The following is a 20,670-nucleotide window of genomic DNA, read 5'->3' as shown; positions in this document are numbered from 1 at the left end:
TATTCTATTCTGTGCCTTTGAGATCTGGTGAATCATTTGCTTGCTGTACAGCGAGAAGTGTTTGCTCAGAATGCTTATAGTTTAATTCCCCTCATAAATAAAAGATGAATTTGCATGAGAGTTGATTAGTCTAAAATGGTTTCAAAACATTCCCTGTGCTGAAACTGTGTTTTTGCTCATTTTCAGCGCATTATGCAATATGATAAGACAAGTATACACTAATAAAGTTGTAAATACCAAGAATTGGTCATTATTATTATTTTTATTTAATTAGATATTTAATCTCACTGTACTTCAAGTAATGTTGAAATTAAGACATTTAGATAAGGTACAGTTCACAATATGAAGTAGAAATGTTGACAGACTGTATACTTTATTTGTGTTTGTGAATTCATAATTAAAGGGTTTGTGAATTGCTTCTCTTAATTTTAGAATGTTCACCGAGTTCCACTTAAAATGTTAAAAAGAGGTAAAAATAAAAAAAAAAAAAAAAAAAACGGAAAGATAAATGTTTTGTTTGCTACACTGTAAAAAATGCTGGGTTCCACACAATTGTAGCATATTGGCCCAATACAAGTCAATTAAGTTACCCAAATTATGTTTTTACATTTTTTTTAATATTATATTTTTATATTCTTAAAGCAACACAGAGCCATACAAAAAGCAACAACAATTATAAAGACAGAAAAAAGAACTTAAGAAGAAGATTTTAAAACCATTATTACATCCTTTCCTCTAATATTATACATGGGTCTACAGTGTTACACATATATATCTATTCTAGTGGGGGCAGGCAATATGGTGATCTTGCAGATGATAACAGGGTTATACCATTAAACTGTTATCCTGGGCATTTGACAAATAATTAAAAAAGGGTTTCCAGTTGGCTTCAAAGCCAACATTGTTATCAGAAAGATTGTGTTGTTGTGTCTCTAAATGTAAAGTGGTAGAGAATTCTGAAAGCCAGGAATTAAAAAGTGGTTTTGATGCCTTTTTTAATGAATAAATAATTTTTTTTTTCAGTTAACACCATTCCATATTGAACAGCTTTTTTAAATTGTTGACTGTTGTAATAAAAAGTCAGACCAACCAAAAACAGCGATTACTGGATCAGGGGCGAGCTCACAAGAATAAGCCTCAGAGCAGAAGTTGAAAAGTTCGCTCCAAATCTCAAAATGTTTTTTGCATGACCAAAAAAAATGTCCTAAAGAGCCTTCAACAGATTCACATTTGTTACATTTAGAGGAGAAGGAGGGGTAGAATTTATTAAGCTTAACCCTAGAATAGTGTTTTTACATATTTAGGCAGATTGAACATAAAACAAATAAGTTGTGCCAAAGAAACCTTAAGAATTAAGTTTTCTTTGCTCATATTAAAAAACTAGTTTGAACGAGCAGCAAACATTATTTTTTTGAGTGTATCTAGTTTGACCCTGTCGAAACATAAGCTGAGATTATCAAGACAAAATCTTGAAAATCAATTTTGGCAGCTTGGTGGGTTATTAAAAGCTGATTTTGACAGCTTTAATTGATAAGAATCAAGATTTATAGTACATACATTATCTCACAAAATCAAAGGAAATGTGTTTTTGTTATTTTTTATGGTATATTAAAAACAGTACAAGTAATGTCTGGAAACAAATATTGGTATTTTTAGTTTTTACAACTGCAATTTCTTATGCACAACTTTATTGACAGTTGTCTAGGAAGTATTTATAGTTTAGTGATGATTAAGACATTTAAACTCATTGTTAAATCTTGGACCAGTCTGTTTTAAAAACATTTTGTTAAATGTTGTTGTTTTTTTCTGGTCCAGATAAGAAAAAATAAAATAAAAATAAAAATAAAATCAAACATGCTATTGGAGTATATAGATTAGATTGCCTTTTTTTCTGGAAACATGTTTTGCTTTTTCATGTGGACATATCTGACAAACACTTGTGACAAATGGCTAATGAAGTCAGTGTTGACCATTTGGATTCTTTTTATATTGATTTTTTATAAATTACTTTTATCGATTACAGCCTGAAGATGTGTGTTTTGATGGGCTGATGGCTCCTTGTTATGTTAAAGGCCAAAATGCTATAAGTTTGTGCTGTTCCTTTGTGAACACTGATCTTTCTTTTGCTCTGGGCTCTTGAGTTTGTTGGTATTTCCCTGTGGTCATTTGTCAGGTAGCAGTATTTGGTGTACAGTTTCCTCACAACGATCCCAGATTGCTTTTCAACACAAGGCGGAATGATATCGCGGAGTGTTGTGGTCTAATTGGGGCTTTGTCGATTGGGCTTTTGGTTACTCAAATTGCTTTTGGCTCACTTTCTCGGAGCAGCGCCAACAATCCAGCAAGAAGCCACAGGCATCTGTGAGAAATAAATAAGTCAAGGATTTCTTCCTGGTGTCCTTTTCTTTTGTTGGGTTTTTGCTTTAGTTTCATCAGCACACATAAACAAAGGCGAGACATCAGACTAAAGTATGAGTGTGTGTGTTTGTGTGTGCGTGCGTGCGTGCGTGCGTGCGTGCGTGCGTGCGTGCGTGCGTGTGTGTGTGTGTGCGCATTGGCAAGCGAGAATGAAGAGATCCCAGTGTTTTAATACATCACAAATGTCCACTCTTTTGACTGAAAATCTTGTTTTATTGTCTGGTAATTATTACTCAATGAAAGCTAATGTGTTTTAGTTTATTTAGCGCCTGAGAATTAATGTACTTGGAGTAAGAGGAGGTTATGTTAACTGCACATTAAAATGGTTGTGTTTTTTCTTGAGCAAAGTGCAAAGACAAATCCAAAAATCTGCAAATGTTAAGCAAGTATGTCCTTTTTTTGGTTTAAGTGTTTTCTTTTTGTTGTTGTTTCTGTTACATAAGAAATATGCTGATACTTGGAAAAATTAAACAAAAAGACATTTGTATGACTTCAAAGTTAAATAAAATGAAAAAGAATGATTTAAATCAAATTATTTTAGATATTGATATTAATATTGACCTTACTCTTCTTGTACGGGCAGACGCAGCCATTTGAATCTTTTTGGTTCAAGACTTTTAATCTCATTCACTTCCATTCATGTTTAGATGTTAAAAACAGCTTTTTATGGTGCTTGATTCTGCAAACTGATGTTTTTATTATATTATTCTACTTTGAGGCTGCACGGTGGCACAGTGGCTAGCACGTTCGCCTCACAGCAAAAAGGTTGCTGGTTCGAATTGGGAAGGCTAAATTGTCCGTAGTGTATGTGTGTGAATGAGTGTGTATGGATGGTCCCCAGTGATGGGTTGCAGTTGGATGGGCTGTGCTGTGTAAAACATATGCTGGATGAGTTGCCGGTTCATTCCGCTGTGGCAACCCCAAACTAATAAAGGGACTAAGCCAAAAGGAAAATGAATGAATATTCTACTTTGTCTGTGTGGTCATGAACAAGTAGTTTGATCGTTTTCTGTTTATTATTCCTAGTCATTTCTCCAGTAGTCTACGAAATCAGAAGTTCTAAAACAATTGCAAAAACGAGCGCACTTCCACATTGAAGAATAAGGCTATTAGTGTTACTGCTAAACTCGAAACCATTTACCTGCATTGAATCTTGTAATCTTTATTCAAAGTAACTTGCCCTCTCACTAAAGCAGTGGTCACCAAACTTGTTCCTGGAGGGCTGGTGTCCAGGAGATTTTAGCTCCAACCTTAATCAAACACACCTGAACAAGCTAATCAAGGTCTTATTAGGTATAGTTGAAACACCCAGGCAGGTGTGTTGATGCAAGTTGAAGTTAAATCCTGCAGCGACACCGGCCCTCCTGGACCGGGATTGGTGACCCCTGCACTAAAGCAACATCTCTTTGTGCGGGCAGACAAGCTGTCACTCGTATAAGATCCACTAATGGCGAAGCATAATTCATAAAATAAACATAAGTCTCTCCTACATTTTATGTTGCCCAATAAGTTATTTTGCATGGTTATATTATTGACCTTATTCTAAAATGCGGAAGTGCGCCTGTTTTTCGCGATTTTCTTAGAACTTCCGATTCAGTCGCCCATGGGAGAAATGACTAGGAATAATAAACGGCAGAAAACGGTCAAACTACTTGCTCTACAAACAAATGTTTGCATGACTATACAGACCAAGTAGAATAATATAATAAGAAAATATCAAATTGCAACATCAATCCGCGTATTGAGCAGTTTTTAACATCAAAAAATGAATGCAAGTGAATGAGATCGGAAGTCTCAAGCCAAAAAGATTCAAATGGCAGCACCCGCTCGTCGGAGGAGAATAAGGTGAATACAGTTGGAGTCAAAATGATTAGCCCTCCTGTGAATCTTTTTTTTCTTCTTCTTTTTCAGATATTTACCAAATTATGTTTAACAGCAAGGATTTTTTCACTGTATTTCCTATAATGTTTTTCTTCAGCATCCAACATCAAGCTTCTAGCTTCAGCTAGAACGAAAGCAGTTTATCATTTTTTAAAACCATTTTAAGTTAAATTTTCTTAGCCCCCTTGAGTGTTTTTTTTTTCTTTTCTGATTTTATAATAAACCATCTTTATACAATGACTTGCCTCATTACCCTAACTTGCCTAGTTAAGCTGAATACTAGTATCTTGAAAAATGTGTTGTTAAATATTATGTACTGTCACCATGGCAAATATAAAAGAAATCAGTTATTAGAACTGTAATGTTTAGAAATGTAATGGATAAAAAGCTTTCCTTTAAACAGAAATTGGGGGAAAATATACAGGCGTGCTAATAATTCTGACTTCAACTGTATCATAATATGAAAGACATTTGTAACTTGTTTGAATTTTTTTTCGGCTGATATTACTGTAAACAGAATCCAGAAAAGATCCTAAATAAAACTACCAATGGTGGTGAAAAATTAAACCGAATCAAAAATGTATCCCTTGTAAACATGTCATCTTTGCCTGCAACATATTGACCATTCAGAGAGTGACATCTTTCAAATGTGTCCCCCCTCAGAGAGAAGACACAGCTCCAGCAGCAAGCCCCCATCCAGCTATGCCAGCTCCCCTGCGTTCGCAAACTCTCGAAGTAAGGGCAGTCTTGGGGGCAGTGGAAGCACACTGGCTCGCCCCTCCAGCGCAAACAGCAGTGTCCCCACGAAAATCTTTAAATCTACCAAAGAGAAGCTGCCTCACCGGAAGCCTCACTTCCCTTTTAGGGTGCCGTCAGAGGAGAGGTGTGTATGTGTGTTTTGATGGAGTGAATATGAATTTTGTGTGAAGATAATTTGTGTGTAATCAGAAACACTCCCACCTTTGGCACAGTTACAGATTGTCTTTATTTCTCTGCTTCTCAGCCAAATCCCTACAGTTAAAGTAGAGAAGGTCCATCTGAAGGTGGAATCTTCAGCCAAACTCCCCCACGTGCCCGCCTCTTCTTCCACTTTCTCTTCCTCTTCCTCCTCCTCCAATACTGTGAGCACCTCTCCCCTGAAGTCAGGCCTTAACTTCCCTTCCATACCAAAGGCTCCACAGCTAGCCCCTGGTCAGATCCCCAATGGAAAAGGCCACCAATCGTCCCAAGACAAGAAACAGGACAATGCCAGTAGCAGAAGACCCTTGTACAAGAGACAAGGTGAACTTTCATTCTGTCACTGCTGCTGCTAATGTCAGATCATTCAGGAAAAAAATGTACAGTAGACTTCTTGAGTGTTGTTTTTTATTTTTGTGTATTTTTCCTCCATCCAGAGCGAGAGTTTAATCCTGATATCCATTGTGGGGTTATGGATATGACAGCACGTAAGCCATGCACAAGATCCTTAACATGCAAGGTATGCCACTTTCTACACATTTAAACTTTAATTATGGGTGTACTATGAAAACTTCCATATACATATAGGGCTGGTGGGGGGTGATGAATAAAAATTATTTTGCAAATATAGAATACGAAAGATATGATTAAACAAAATCTTGTCAGGGAAGCACGTTTCCCGTGAAATAGTGGTGCTCTTGTGCTTAAGTTCTAAATATCCAAACCCAGGAAATTCCTAAAAAAAAAATTGTTGATTATTAAACATAACTGCTTTAATTTGATCTTCGTAGCTACTAAAATCATTTACTGAATCCACAGAAGGATTTATTTTAAACATTCAACTGACGTTATGAAGTTTATAGTATTTTCACATGCTTTTATTTGTAGCAGCCTTTACTACTTAGAGCTGTCATCACCACAGAATCATTATTTCGATTTCATTATTGTCCAATCAGTGCTTAATTTGTAAATGAATAATTCCCGGAACAAGACCAGGAAATAAACGTTACAGAGACAGACGTCCACCGTACAGTTTACATTTTTCATTACGTTATTAAATGGTGATAGCACAAAAAAAGAGCATTTCTGAACGGTCTTTAACTATTTTTTTGCCATACATAACATTATAGGTCAGTCATGGATGATACAAACATGTAGCTACAAACATAAATTGTATTTACAATCACTATTTAGTTCACTTCACTATTATGTGCCAAGTGGAAAAGTTACCCCTTCTGTCATGTTTTCTGTCTGACTTGAGATCAATTTTTGCTTCTGTCTCCCGCTATCCTGATCCATTCACGCAGTTTCATCTTTTCGAAATCTCGTTTTATCAAGTTCATTATCAGGTTTACTCATGGTTTAAAAAAAAAAAAAAAACAAGAATATGTATGACTGCCTCTTTGCCATTTTGACAATACTAATATTATTTAGGTTAACCACTATGCCATTATTTATTTTCGCTGCTCAATGCGCACTAAACAACTCACAAACCAATGAGAGTGATTGTAAACATTAAAAAGCAGATTGGCTAAAAAATATTGGTGAGGGTCATTAGTCAAACGTGCTTTCTGCTTTAACGTGCTCATGTTGACTACTGTCATGTGTATCCAATCCAAACAGCCTTTGTATGCATTCATTCTCAATCTCTCTCTCTCTCTCTCTCTCTCTCTCTCTCTCTCACACACACACACACACACACACACACACACACACACACACACACACACACACACACACATACACATACACACACACATACACACACACATACACACACACACACGTAGGTATTCACCATGCACAAGTTAATGCCTGATCCATTCAAATAATTACCAGAATGCAAAACATGTATAAAACAATATCTGACAATTTCCGGAAGAGAATCCGGCAAGATCCGGCTTAAAATAAGCACTGTGTCCAATTAAATTGAATCGATTTTGCACATGATTTTACATAGTTTGTCAGTGTATTCTGAATCTGTGTAGTAAATGCTGCGGTATCTAAAATTGTGATTTTACTAAAAACAAAGTTTTTTAGTACTGACAAAATGCATATGAAAATCACCTTTGATTAATCTACCAGCCCTATATAGATGCAAATTTCATTATTTCATTAAGTCAGAATTTTTGCATTATACTTTAAAATTAGCCAACATCAATTAAATCTATAAATACTGTCTTATATAAATATTGTCTTTATATTGGCTCTAAAAATAAAAGGGCTGTTTACCAATGAGGTCACAGTCAACACTGATGAGGTCACAGTCAACTGTGGCGGTCACTGTCTAAATAAGGAAAATACGCGGTTATCACAAGTAGTCCGTAATAGACGCTGTGATGAGAACACCTCAAGCACGCTCATGCCTGGATCCACAAGTATTGCTTTAGCAGCCAAGAGGAGAGGAGTTACCTCACAAACATGCCAATGGATCGAATGTCCAAAGTGAGGGAGAGAGACGCAGACATGGAGATTTACAGCATTTTTCCCTAGTAGTGAAATAGCAGCTCGTGCTGTTCCTTTCTAAGTGTCCGTGAAAGTCTGTCCAGCAAACTTACAAGCAGTGAATTGTGCACAATAATCTACTTTGCCATAGTATTCTAGTGTGGCATAGCGCATATGTGATAAATGACATCAGCACGTAATAACTAGTTATGATCTACTACTGAACCAATACCAAATTGTCCGCATCTCTATCGAAGAATTAATTAATTTTGAGACACTTAATAGATAACTGTTATTTATCTCCCCTGTTTCTCCACAGTCACATTCCATAAGCCAGAGGAGGGCGGTGCTTGGGCGACGGCAACGCTTCGACACGCTGCTCGCTGAGCACAAGAGCAAAACACGTGACAAGGAGCTGCAGTTCAGGTTGGACCCCTCACACCCAGCACCCCCTCTCAGGGACCCTCACCCTCCCCCCTCCCGCCTCTCACAGGACCCTCACCCGGTCCCCCATGGCAATGGCACTGCCGATGCCACCAAGCCTTTGCCCCCGAACAAACCCAAACCTCACAATTCTGGGCTTCCGCGGTAAGTGGCTTCCTCCTGCCCCACTAATCCTCTAAATTCCTTTAATTAGCCAGCTTCAGTTTCTATTCCTTATTATAGAGCTCCTCTTGCTTTTTGTTTACCCAGGTGGTTGATAACAATGTAAATTTATCCTCTTGGTGCTCATCTTTGTCTTCAGAATCAACAGCAGTAACTCTCACAGTGGAGGAGACCCAGCCATGGCCCACGACCAGGCCCACCACTCTCACCCAGCCCCTGTCGGTCCCGAGACAAGCCGCGTGTCCAGCGACGAGGGGGAGAACGAGGACAGAGAGGAGGCCACAGAGAAACTGGACTGCCATTATTCAGGTTACCACCCACGACCAGCTGCTGTAAGTACAAGAAACCTTGTGATCTTACCCTGTGAAGTGTTAGCAAGTGTTTTCTTAAGTGCCTGCATTAGAAAGTCACTTCCATTAATTTTTCAGCTTTTGAATCACAGAGCTATTCTATATCAGATTCAAATGAATATCCAGGGCCTCATTTGAATCCAATTTGCCGGCGAACCACAATCTTTAGAGTTTGATTCGCCCTTGATCTGAATCCATGAAGAGAATGTATGTGTAGAACTCTTATCTAAATGTAGCATTCATGTTCTCTCTCACTAGTACTGCACTTTTGGAAGTCGATTGTACGGTAGAGGTTGTTTTGCATTCGACCGGCGCTGGGATCAAGTACGGTGTGCTCTGACAACCATGTTGGACAAGCATGTCAACTCCCAAATGTGGAAGTGAGTGTGTTGAGACGCCTCCCACAAGCAACTTTATTTCCAATTAACACAATCCCAATTGTAATTTCTCACCATTACTTTGTAGGAAAATCCCACTGGCTTTGGAAAACTCTACAACTGCACCATCAGCCTCTCACCGGACAAGCACAAACTCCCATTCTTCCTCGTCCTCCTCCGTATCCTCAGGCTTCCTCGGCCTGTCCTCACCGCCGCCTTATGACAGTAAGCCAGTTCTGTCGTACGGCACCACCCTGAACGCTCGCTCCTCTCCGCAAGCCTCTGCCACCGAGCAACCTGCTTACAGTGGCTCTTCTAGACAAGTGTCAGCCTCATCACCCCAGATGCCTTCAGCCCACTCGTCCTCGCTACCCTCGTTGGGCTCCAACCGAACCCCTAAATCCCGATCTGGTACAAAATCCTTCAGGGCTCGGGAGCCTTCCTCTAGCCTAAGCAACTCTATCATCAAGGGCAGTACTAATAGCAGTGTTAGCGTCAGTAGTAGTGCGAGCAGTAGCCTTAGTGCGGGCAAGAAACGGAAAACCAGTTCCCTGCTAACGTCCCATAGCACTTACACCTCAGAATCTTCCTCATCATTTAAGAAGAACTGTACGATAAACTCTGGTAGCGTGGGCAGCGCCTACCATTCCTCGCTCGCATCAACTCCTTCTTCAACTTCATCATCATCATCGACAACGTCATCATCCCATAGTGGGGTGTACAGTGTAGGGGTAAATTGTACCCCAGGCAGGGCCAACTCTCTGAGCTTGAAGCAGGAGTCGACAGGACGAGGCCCTCCTTCAGGAAGCCCGGCTGAATCTATTAAACGCATGAGTGTGGTGATGAACAGCAGTGACTCCACGCTCTCGCTCGGACCGTTTGTTCATCAGAGCAGTGATCATCATACTGATGCACGTCTGGAAGCCAAAAGGAGGAAGGGCTCGCCCGGATCAAGTAGCCTCAACAGCACAGGTGTGTACACTTTGTCAGTCTGGATTAAACGTTTTTATTTTTCCTTTTGGATGAATTTAAGAAGTCTAATAAAATGTTCTCTAATATCTACATTATGGCTCCGGTAACTTAAAAAAAAATTCCAGACACGGTTTTATAAACTTATTTTTTACTCCATAAAATACCCCTAAAATCAGAAGGTCCATGATTGACCATATATATATTGTGTTGTAAATATTAATGACATGCCTCTCACATGTATGCTGAACATGGACAAATATAAAGCCAATCAGAGCAACGTTAACCTATTTTGCTCTCTAGTTCAGTTGTGGATAAAGGCTTAAATATAATTAAACTTGACAAAAGAGAGTGATAGAGGTATATGGCGTTGTATTTTGAAGCTACAGTCAAAGATAACAGCCGGGAATTAATATCAACCTCTGCATGAACAGATGACAGTTAAGCTGAGCGATACAACACAATTCAGCAGTCTACTCGTGTTTGTTGTAACATACGCATCAAATTACACAATAAATTAACAAAAAATGTAACTAAACATATCTTATGTCTATTCAGAATGGAGATGAATAAATGTCTCAATCTTGCATTTTGCGCTCTGAGGTCAGTTTGAACTAAAGTGCCTTTAAAGCAAGTCCTTTCCATCGGCGGCCACCTTTAAAATCGCCTCTTGGGCAGTATGCTCGGGAATTCTGTCTGATTAGGGAAACATCAAATTCTCCAAAACTGTTTGGCAAGCTTACGATTACATTACATATTTGGAATCACCAATAAAGTTAAACAACTATCTCGTAAGATTCATTTCTAAACGTTCGAATCAAACAAAATCATTATATCACCGAGATAATGAGCATGCACAATTGAAAGGAACAAAGTCACGACACCAATCTTATTTATGGCCGTTCTACACGTTATCATCCTCTGGATAATAATTGTCTGATCGCGCTGCTCTTCTGAACTAATCCACAACTTAGTCTTGATGGCGAATCTCCTCCAGAAATGATAGCAACTCTTTGTTTACAAGTTTGTAAGTATTTGAGTAATTGTTGTCATGTGATTTGCTTTTGACAGAATGGACTGTACCTCGCGTTTGTTTCAAACCGATTACAAAACCAAAAAACTTTTGTTTTCAAGAGTAGTTAGTTCATTTAAAAGTGCAGATTTCAGTCTTATTTGAATATATTTCTCATGTCTGTGAAGCAAGTATTCGCTGAGATTCCAGTGTGTTTGTTGATCACCCAACTGTCATAAAAGAACACATCTGGTCTGTGCTTCTACCCCGGAGAAACATAAGTCTATAGTGATCAATGATTGGCTCCTGTACAAGTAGGCAGGGCTTCATTCACTATATAGACGTTACACTTTTCCTGTTCAAAACTAAATGAGTGACATGCCTTATATATTCTATAGTCTTTGTTTGGATGTGCCTAATGCTGTCATTGCCCAGTAACGCACAGTAAACAAATTGGCGCTTGCATTGTAAGTGAAATGTACGAATGTGTTAAAAGTTATCACTGTTGTCTCATTAGAAAACCTTGTTGCTTATCAAACGTTGCATGAGGCATGCATATTAAAGATCTCAGAGCTTTTTTATGATCTCAGAGCTTGATGACGTGGCTGCTCGTCAGGTCTGGATAATTGACCCAAATTAGGCATGCATGCAAATGCGGAGGGGATGGCCTGTGAGTCTCGTCACAGTTTGTTTTGTCTTCTGATTGGCCCATTGTCCACTAGGGTTTTACACTCCTGGAATTTTTATGAGAATGAGGAAACAGTGGTGTCTGAGGCTCACAGTATGACCATTTCCATATACTGATCTTTTATTATTCTTGGTATACCCAGATTTTTATCATAGGGCACCTTTAATCTGATTTCCATTTCTTTTCAATTGGTTCAGTCCATTTTTTTCTATTTTTAATTATTTTTTTTTTTTAGCTTTGATCTGGTTTCTGTTTCATTTGACTGACTTTAATTTGTTTTTGGCTAATTTGTTTTATAGGTATGATCCAGCTTCTGTTGAATTTTTCTGACTTTAATATGGTTTTTGGTTTATTTTAGTTTAGTAATGTCATTTTTACTGTTCCATGTTGTGATTCATTTCAGTTCAGTTTTATTTAGTTTGAGTTAATTTTTTTCTGGTTTCAGTTTTCTAATTCATTTAGTTTCCTGACTCTCTGTGGTCATCAAAAATCTCATGGCACTTCTTGTAATGAGTAGGGGTGTAACCCCAGTGTCCTGGCCAAATTCTCTCCATCTGCCCTTACCCATCATGGCCTCTCAATTATCCCCATCCCTGCATTGGCTGTATTACTGTCTGTCCAATCCAACTATAGCTGGTGTGTGGCTGTCGTTGCATCATCCAAGTGGATGCTGCACACTGGTGGTGTGGAGAGACCCCCTCATGATTGTGAAGCACTTTGGGTGTATTGCTATACACAGTAAATGCGCTATATAACACATTACATAACATTTAAAGTTTTATACACAAAGCAAAGATAAACATTTGATTAATTTCAGCTTTTAATTTTGTGTTTATGCAGTTTGTTGAGATTTAGTAAAAGTTGAGATTTTTGATCCAGTTTTCATTTAATTGCTCAGTAATCTGATCCCAGTTTCTGTTTCATCCCTATATTTACTTTTGATCCACTCTTAGTTTCACTTTTAGTCGATCCACTTTGGATTTCACAATTTTAGTATCAAGTATCTCTTTCTGAAAATAATTTTTGATCTAAGCTGCTTCAAAAATCTCATACTACTGTAGTAGGTACTACATTTAAATTTGATCTTACTACACAGTTCTTTTTGTATAGCATATATAGTATGAATGAGTAGTATAGATGGAAATCAAATGTACTACAATCCGCCATTTGTCATAATCGCATGTCTACTATTGATAATTCTCTTGCGTGGTCTCATGGGTTAGTTCTCTGGATGCACACATTAGAATCTTGCCAGAAATAGTAGGTTATCCAGGTTCCTTTCATCTACTGTTTTACATATACTGTGAATTTAAATTTTACTCTTCTCACGTACTGTATGTTTAGGTAGTATTGTGTTTCAGATACAGCTCTAGTTTTGTTTTCATTTCTTTTTCATAACATCTTCAAAAAGGTTCATGCTATACTATAAACATTAATGTAGTTGTGGTCTTAATATACAGAATAATTCTGCCATTTACTAACCTGATCCCAAAGTGCTGAACTTCTGTATTTTTTTTGTCAGCGTCTGGAACAGGAGTGGGAGGTGGACAAGGTCCTGGCAGGCCCAAAATGGCCAAATCTCCATCAATCAACAACATTCACAGCAAACACGCTCGCTCTATACCTGGACCTCCAGGGCTGCCCAATAATTCACTCATACATCAGGTTAGTTTTTTATAGAGTGTGACTGCTTCATAAGCTTACATTGACCCTAATGGCATGTTTGCAATTGTTAGCCAAGTATATATTTAAAAACTTCACAGTCTAAATTAGTGAAGAGCCCAATTTTTTTCAAGTTTTAGATGTTTGCAGATATTAAGATGCGTGTTAGTCAGGTGGATAATGCTAAATTCAGGTGTAAACTGGATCTGCAATGTTTTAAATGTGGCATTTGATTGGATTCTTTTTATGTAAATGAATGTAAATGCTCATGCGGTAAAGTTTATTTAAACAGCCACTAAAGAGCACCTAATAGCACTGGAGAATAAACAGTATCATATTAGGATCTGTAATATGTTTATGTAAATGTAATGAAAAGCCCAAAAGTCACTTGTCATTTGAAGGGGAAAAACTAGTCAATTACATACTAAAGCTCAGAGAGCTTACTACAGCCCACCAAATAAAAATTTAGTTTACCTTGCAATTTTAACTAAACTTTACTACTAAAAGTAACAGTAGTGGTACTGATAATAATAGTATTATTTTGAAGAAACATAGTAAAAGTTGTTTGTTAGCTTTTGTATCCATTAATTTATACAACTCTTTTGAGCAGCGTATATTACATGCAATTAATAGTTTTACTCTCATTATTTAAAACATTAAGTTAATTATTATTAATTACATTTTTATTTTAACATAATATATTATCAAACACCTATCCAAAAAATAATAATAATAATTATGGGCTGTTCCTTATTAAAAGATATGCATCTATAAAACTGATTTTATCATTGGTATTAGAAATGAACATTTAGCATATTGATTGTTATAGGGGAAGAAAAAAAAACATTTTGGACAATATCGCTCACCTCTTCCATCTGTAGAGATTGAAATTGTGAATACATGATTATTACAGGAAGTTTTGGTAAAAAGGGCACAAAAAAAAGTCTTTCATCACTGTGAAAGTGATTTTGACTATGAGAAAATTGGGGGGAAAGATCTTGATGACATCTGAACACAAAAGACACATTTGAGCACATGTTAACCCAGATTAAAACGGTCTATTTTGGTAACACTTTATGTAAAGTCAAAATTGACTACTGGCTTATTACCTGCAGTTATAAAGTATGATCTTATTCTACATCCCTACCCAATATAAAAACCCAACTACTACCTTACTAACTATTAATAAACAGCTAATTAATGGTTTGAGCTAAAAGTCTTAGTAAATGGTTTGTTAGTAGTGTGAATTGGGACTTAGGGTGCTTTCAAACTAGCACTTTTGGTCCTCACTCGGGTTCATTTGATGTCAGAGTACAGTGTTTAGCTTGTCTGAACGCTGTCTTCTAAACTCGGGTGCGCACCTGTGAACCGTACCCGAGTCCAGCTGAAAGAGGTTCGTGCAAACTCAGGTACGGTTCACTTCTGATATGAATGCAGTCATACCAAATAACAGAAGTGAACTGCCAACTGTACAACTAGCTTTAGTTTTCATATTGTTCATTAGTGTGTGTATGTCTGTGTATCACCTACCTTGGCGACAAGTGGGACTGACCCAGTGCAAACAGTGATAATGTCTGCTTGTTTCCACCAAAAACAGCTTCTGCAGACATCGCGTGGGGTTCTGAATGTTTTTATTTGTGGCAGATCGACACGAGTGGCTCTCTGTATTTTGCTTTTGGTAACAAAAGCAAACGATTCAGTAAAAGCAGAATGACCATAATATGTGGACGCCTCCATTTTTGCGCTTTGCTTTCATGGCCATTACCTAACAACAGCTGTACACAACAGCAATAGCTGTACAGCTGAGAGTGGACAATCGAACTTAGGTCTGGACCAAGTGTAAAAGCACCCTGAAGGGCAACGCATTTTAAATTCTAAACATAGATTTCTATCAGTGTACGCACACGGGCGCCGCAAGACGGTGACTGTCTGGGGTAGGCATATGACCATAACCGTTTTCAAGGTATTCTGCGGTTTGGAAAAGTCATAGTTTTAAAACCATCAAAATTTTCTGCTATACCGTTCCTAAGGTTTGTGTAAGATTTTTATTTTTTAGAACAACAGTAGATCCAGCAGAAAAGATATCAATAGATGGCGTATTTTTGTGTGTATGTGTGTGTGTATGTATATATGTATATATATTTATATATATATATTTTTTTTTTTTTTTTTTTCTTTTTTAGGGCAGTAATCACAATACCGTGCAATCGTGATATTTTTATTCAAAGTTATTATACCGTCAGAATCTTATACCGGCCCATGCCTAGTCCGCGGCACCCAGCTACGACTCGGGACACTGTTCATATTTCTGCCACGCCACAGAGCGCCGTCTGAATAATATAATTTAAAATAGCATGTGAACGTGCGCATCTGGAGTGCGATACTTCCGACTGTCATGTGCGCGCTGTGTTGACATTGCGGTGTGTGACGCACTTTAGTGTTACTTTTATTTTACTTTAGAAAATGTTTCCTCTCTCACATGAGATTTGTGTGTTTCCGCAGCCAAAGGCTCGTCCCTGACACAGGTGTGGAGGCTCTGAGCAGTAGGCTGGACCCAGAGCTCCCTCAGCCCCCTCACGCCACTCTGCACGAGGCCTTGTTTTTTCTCTTACTCTTCCCACAATCCTCAGGGTGGAACGACACTGGGTGGCCCATTGATGTCCTTCATGGGGATCTCCTCCCAAAGCCATGCAGGGGATAATAAGCCAGAGCGACACAGTTCTCCTGTCGGAGGTCAAAATGAATCTATACAATGCACCACTGGGTACAACGCCTGCTGCGCCGAGCATGAGCTGCCCGAGCACTCGTGATGGCTGGGCTCTGAAGGTACAGATTTGGGCTGGTACGTAGCCTCACCAACACTACCATGCATAGGACGGATGGTGCGATGAGCTTCTTTGGGAAGCTTGGACAAACAAGAATACTGGAAACTGAAATCCTACACAGCCTTGGAGGAAGTGTACAGGAGAGGAACATCCCTACAGTAGACACACAATCAACTAAAATCATGACACACGAGCCCTCGCTGGAAGGCTCCGTTCAATCCATTGAGCAGATACACGTGACTGGAGTGGAGTTTCAACACGAGCAAACCTACGATTATGCAAACCTTGATTTTCTTTGTTTGTTTACAGGCTAGGAAATGTATAGCAAACAGATCAAAATACCATTAATCGTACAACTTTTGTTTTTCATTACTTTTGGAAAGTATACGTCTAACTTTAGATTAGATTCTGGGTTTATTGCAAGGGAATTTTTAAGGATTTCAGGCTACTTCAGAGATGCTAACGGAGAGAGTTTGATTTTTATTGCAGTTTTTACATAGAAATCCAATTGTAATTGAACTCCAACGTCCTGCATTAGCTAAAGCACTTGCTTTTTATTTATTTTCATGACGTTCATTTGGAATTATTTCATCGATGTCAGTAGCCTAGCATGTCTTTACTGAATATCTAAGCAACAGTCATCTCTAAGCTCTTAAAACACACTCTAGAAAACACTGTCATTTTCTTAAGGTGTGTTCACACTTATAAGTTTGGTTCTCTAGATTTATTTACCAAAAAAAAAAAAAAAAAAAGAAAGAAACCGATGCATTTAGTTTTGTTTTACTCTCTATATACACAACCGAAACTAAAGATGCAAAACCAAAACTCGTAGCAAACAGTGCTGTGTTCTGGCCTACACATACATTTCTGTTTATTAATTGTGGTTTTAATCAGTTAAGAGTTTATAATATCTGTAATGGTGAGCCAGGAATTACTTAACCACGTCTGTATTGAATTATAATTGGCAACATTGTGATTGTCAATTAAAAAAAAACAGGAAAAACAGGAAAAACATCACATTTTGTGACATAAAGTGATGTTTTTTGGTTTGTTTAGAAGTCTATGGTCTATTTTATGTAAATATTTCACTCAAAGCGCATCAGAGTTTTTTGGAAGTGGACAGAGACCTCTTATCAGTCTTCTTTTTTTAAGTGCGCACCAAAGTTTGGAAGGCAGCATTTACACTTCATTCGAATACACAAACCGCTTTAACCTGAACCACACCTGAACCAAACCTCCCAAGTGTGAACACCCCTAAAGGTGCACTAAGGAATATTTGTGAAACACTTTTGACCAGTGTCAGACCAAGCTCATTAACATGCAGCCAATCTGCAGTAAGGGGGTGTGTCTTATGATAGCAGAGATGGCGCTGTTGAGTTATAGGCACGTTCTTATTGGTGCTTTCAAATCAAACTTGGCTTAGTGTATCTTTAACTCTGAGTACAGTAAGGGCTTGATTCAGTAACGTTTTCAGCACGTGCAAACCTAACTCCTGCTGGATAAATGGAGAACGTGACGCAACCCATCTTAGCACTAAAGATAAGCATGTGCTGAAATCTAAAGATACTAGAAACTGAAGTTGTTGCTGGAAAAATGATTGTAGGCGAGTTTCCTGGTGACCTTTGTGCCGTTTCAGACTCAGAAAGGGGCTTGTGGCTGGTTGACGTTGAGCCATAGAGCAGCATTACAGACACACTATCATCTCAGCAACGGAGTAGACGTCATGACTCTTAATACTGTGAGACAGTAGTCTGGCCATCAGCATCTCATGTAATGACCACTACCTTTACACTGCGACCCAACCTTCCTGCATTGATTTACGACCCGGAAGAGGTTAGTAGCTGGATTTAAATCTCATTTTCATTGTGGGTCTTTCTGTCGATTTCAAAAGGCAATAGATCCTTTTTCTTTTTGGAGACAGTAAGTTCTCTTTCAAACTCCTGTAAATTCCTGAACTCCACTGATGTCAGTCAGCAATCGAGCTGAGTAGAGCATGAGTTTTTCTTTAGGTTCTCCAATTGTGTATTGTTTTTCTTCCTTTGGCTTTTTTCGTACACGAAACCGAATACTAATATTGAAGTATCCCTATTTCAGAATACATATTTTGTTAAAGAATTGTACATATGGAGATGTATTTTTGCACAGGCATTTTCGTAAAGGATTTTTGGTACAATTGAGATCATTATTATTTATTTAGTAAATTGAAAACATTCTAAGACTATTAGAAGTGGTTCACTGCCAAGCCGATAATGCAATACGCCACTCTTATCCAAACACAGCTTCTTGTTAAGTCACATGCTGAGTTTCCCCTGAAAAGATTGTAGCCACAGTAGTGGGAAATCATATTTTTTAAATGTTAACATATATTTTATTTGTCCCTCCATGTCAAATCAAGAGGTCAGAGAATGTGATCAAAATGGCCCGTTCAACTGTGCAAAAGATTTCTGGCTGGATGATGTACCTTGCCAGACTTTTTTTTAAAGTGGGAGAGGGGTCTGTGTATTTTATGGTCATTGGATTTTCATTTTAGAAACAGATATTGAAAAACGAATCGTTCTTTGAGTTGTGTTTTAAATTCAAAAGCAAATATTGAAATATGAGCCGTTTTTCATTTCATTGTGATGAAAACTAAAGCAAAATTCAAAAATGATTTGTTTTTCTTTTTTTTTCGAAAAAAAAAAAAATCCCCAGTAAACATAATCGAATAAAGGCTTGTTTTTAATATTCTAAAACCAGCCGACTCATTAACGGTGATGCAATGCTGCCACACACAGGCTAGCCTACTATAGGCTATTATTTTTTTCCACCTATTAATGTTATAAAAGGTATTTTGTTGTGATAACAGGATTTTAAGAGATATTTTCCTCATTAAAGCTGATTATATATATATTATTGTATAAAATAAAGTTAAAATCACTTCCGCTACAGAAGTGAGAGTAACATTGGACATTCGTATGGAATCATTGGACACATTTCGACAAGTCATCTTTCGGCGTTATAGTTCGAAATCAAAGTAAACATAATTCATTTAATCTGAAAGGCGTTCAGCATGTTTCAAAAACACCATTATAAGAGTCCCAATGCATGACAACAATACAAAAACTTTGCTACAGTTGATAATGAGCTTTAAGACCGCCGTTGTGTGCATCTTTACACAAAGTACAGCCTATACTATTGCCTAATATAATCTATAAAGTAATCTTTATAGGCCTATTTTTACACTAATATACAACATGAATTGGAAATGAAATAATTTAAAAGTAGCCTACTAAATAAGGTATATAAATATAAATAGACTGAAAGAACAAAATAGACTGTTAGAACAGCTGGCTTAGAATAGCTTTTATTCATGAATAAACAAAGCCTGTTCATAAATTGTGTTTATTTTATGAATTATTGTATAGTTTTTAATGTTTTAACTCTCTGGATGATGGCCCATTGTTTAGGCTGCTGCTATATTTGCATATGGAATTATAGATATACCCACTGTACCTGGGTGATAACACACACACACACACAACTCATACGCAAGCTATAATGATAGGACATGGGATGCTTATCAGGGTGTTTGTATGCTTGTTTTTGGATAAAATGAATTGTTAATTTCTATTTCAAAATACTATGACTTGTGCGTACTTGTGAAATGTGCGTAACGAACTGTATTGCCTCCCTCACTTGAAATGATTTGTGGTCAAACTCCGAGAAGTGGAAGTATTATGGTTTTAACAATATTAAAACCTTCTTTTCAGAAGTGTTCAGTAAAGCATCGTCATGCTTTCATGTAATGTCAAAATAAAAGGTTGTTCCATTTAAAACATGCTAACAAAAAAAACTAAGAAAGTCTGTAACTGGCCCTTATACGAGAAATGTCTTAATGAGAAAAATATGTCTAATAATCTTGTTATCACAAGAAAATGCCTTTAATAACATTAATAGGTGGGGAAAAAAAATGAATAGCCAGGCTAGCCTGTGCGTGGCAGCATTTCGTCACCGTAAATGAGTCGGCCTGTCTCGTTTCAGAATAAACAAACAAGCCTTTTTTCATATTTGTTTTCTGGTGATTTTATTTTTTTGTTACTCAAAATATAAAATGAAAATCAAATCAGTTTAAATAAATTTTTTTTCACCATCAAAAAGAAAAACGGCTCATTTTAAAATTCGTTTTTGTATTTAAAACTAAACTCAAACGGCTCATTTTTCAAAATCTGTTTCTAAAATCAAAATCCAATGATCAAAAGATACATGGGCCGAGAGGGAACAAAAACAGTTGTACAGCGCAGATCGTGCACCAATGTTGCCAAATGTTGTAATTGAATTCACTGCGTTTTAATCCATTAGCTTATATCTAACGCTGACAACAAAACAAAAAAAAGAGAAAGTGCCTGAATTAGTTTCTCATCGACTGTTGTTAAGGCAGAGCTTTGTATTATTTGATGTTTCTTTTTTCACAGTACTTGAATGTTCTATAGGGGTTTAGAAA

General features: G+C 37.5%; 1 protein-coding gene across 2 annotated transcripts in view; it reads left to right on the top strand.

Moving 5' to 3' along the window:
• The window catches only part of atxn7 (ataxin 7), an 85,800-nt gene extending 65,812 nt beyond the window's left edge, over nucleotides 1-19,988 (top strand). The window contains exons 6-14 of one of the 2 annotated variants that reach the window (XM_009305965.5): nucleotides 4,963-5,182; nucleotides 5,303-5,580; nucleotides 5,694-5,776; nucleotides 8,021-8,289; nucleotides 8,447-8,639; nucleotides 8,916-9,037; nucleotides 9,123-10,006; nucleotides 13,226-13,368; nucleotides 15,868-19,988. In XM_009305965.5, the coding sequence (XP_009304240.1) occupies nucleotides 4,963-5,182; nucleotides 5,303-5,580; nucleotides 5,694-5,776; nucleotides 8,021-8,289; nucleotides 8,447-8,639; nucleotides 8,916-9,037; nucleotides 9,123-10,006; nucleotides 13,226-13,368; nucleotides 15,868-15,885 (2,210 nt within the window). In that variant the 3' untranslated portion in view covers nucleotides 15,886-19,988. The remainder of the gene's footprint in view (nucleotides 1-4,962; nucleotides 5,183-5,302; nucleotides 5,581-5,693; nucleotides 5,777-8,020; nucleotides 8,290-8,446; nucleotides 8,640-8,915; nucleotides 9,038-9,122; nucleotides 10,007-13,225; nucleotides 13,369-15,867) is intronic. The other variant, XM_001341439.10, reaches the window with a different exon arrangement.
• Nucleotides 19,989-20,670: the final 682 nt, after the last annotated feature.

Source organism: Danio rerio, chromosome 11, assembly GCF_049306965.1.
Source record: "Danio rerio strain Tuebingen ecotype United States chromosome 11, GRCz12tu, whole genome shotgun sequence".
Classification (NCBI taxonomy): Eukaryota; Metazoa; Chordata; class Actinopteri; order Cypriniformes; family Danionidae; genus Danio; species Danio rerio.
This window is presented reverse-complemented; position numbering and strand designations above follow the sequence as displayed.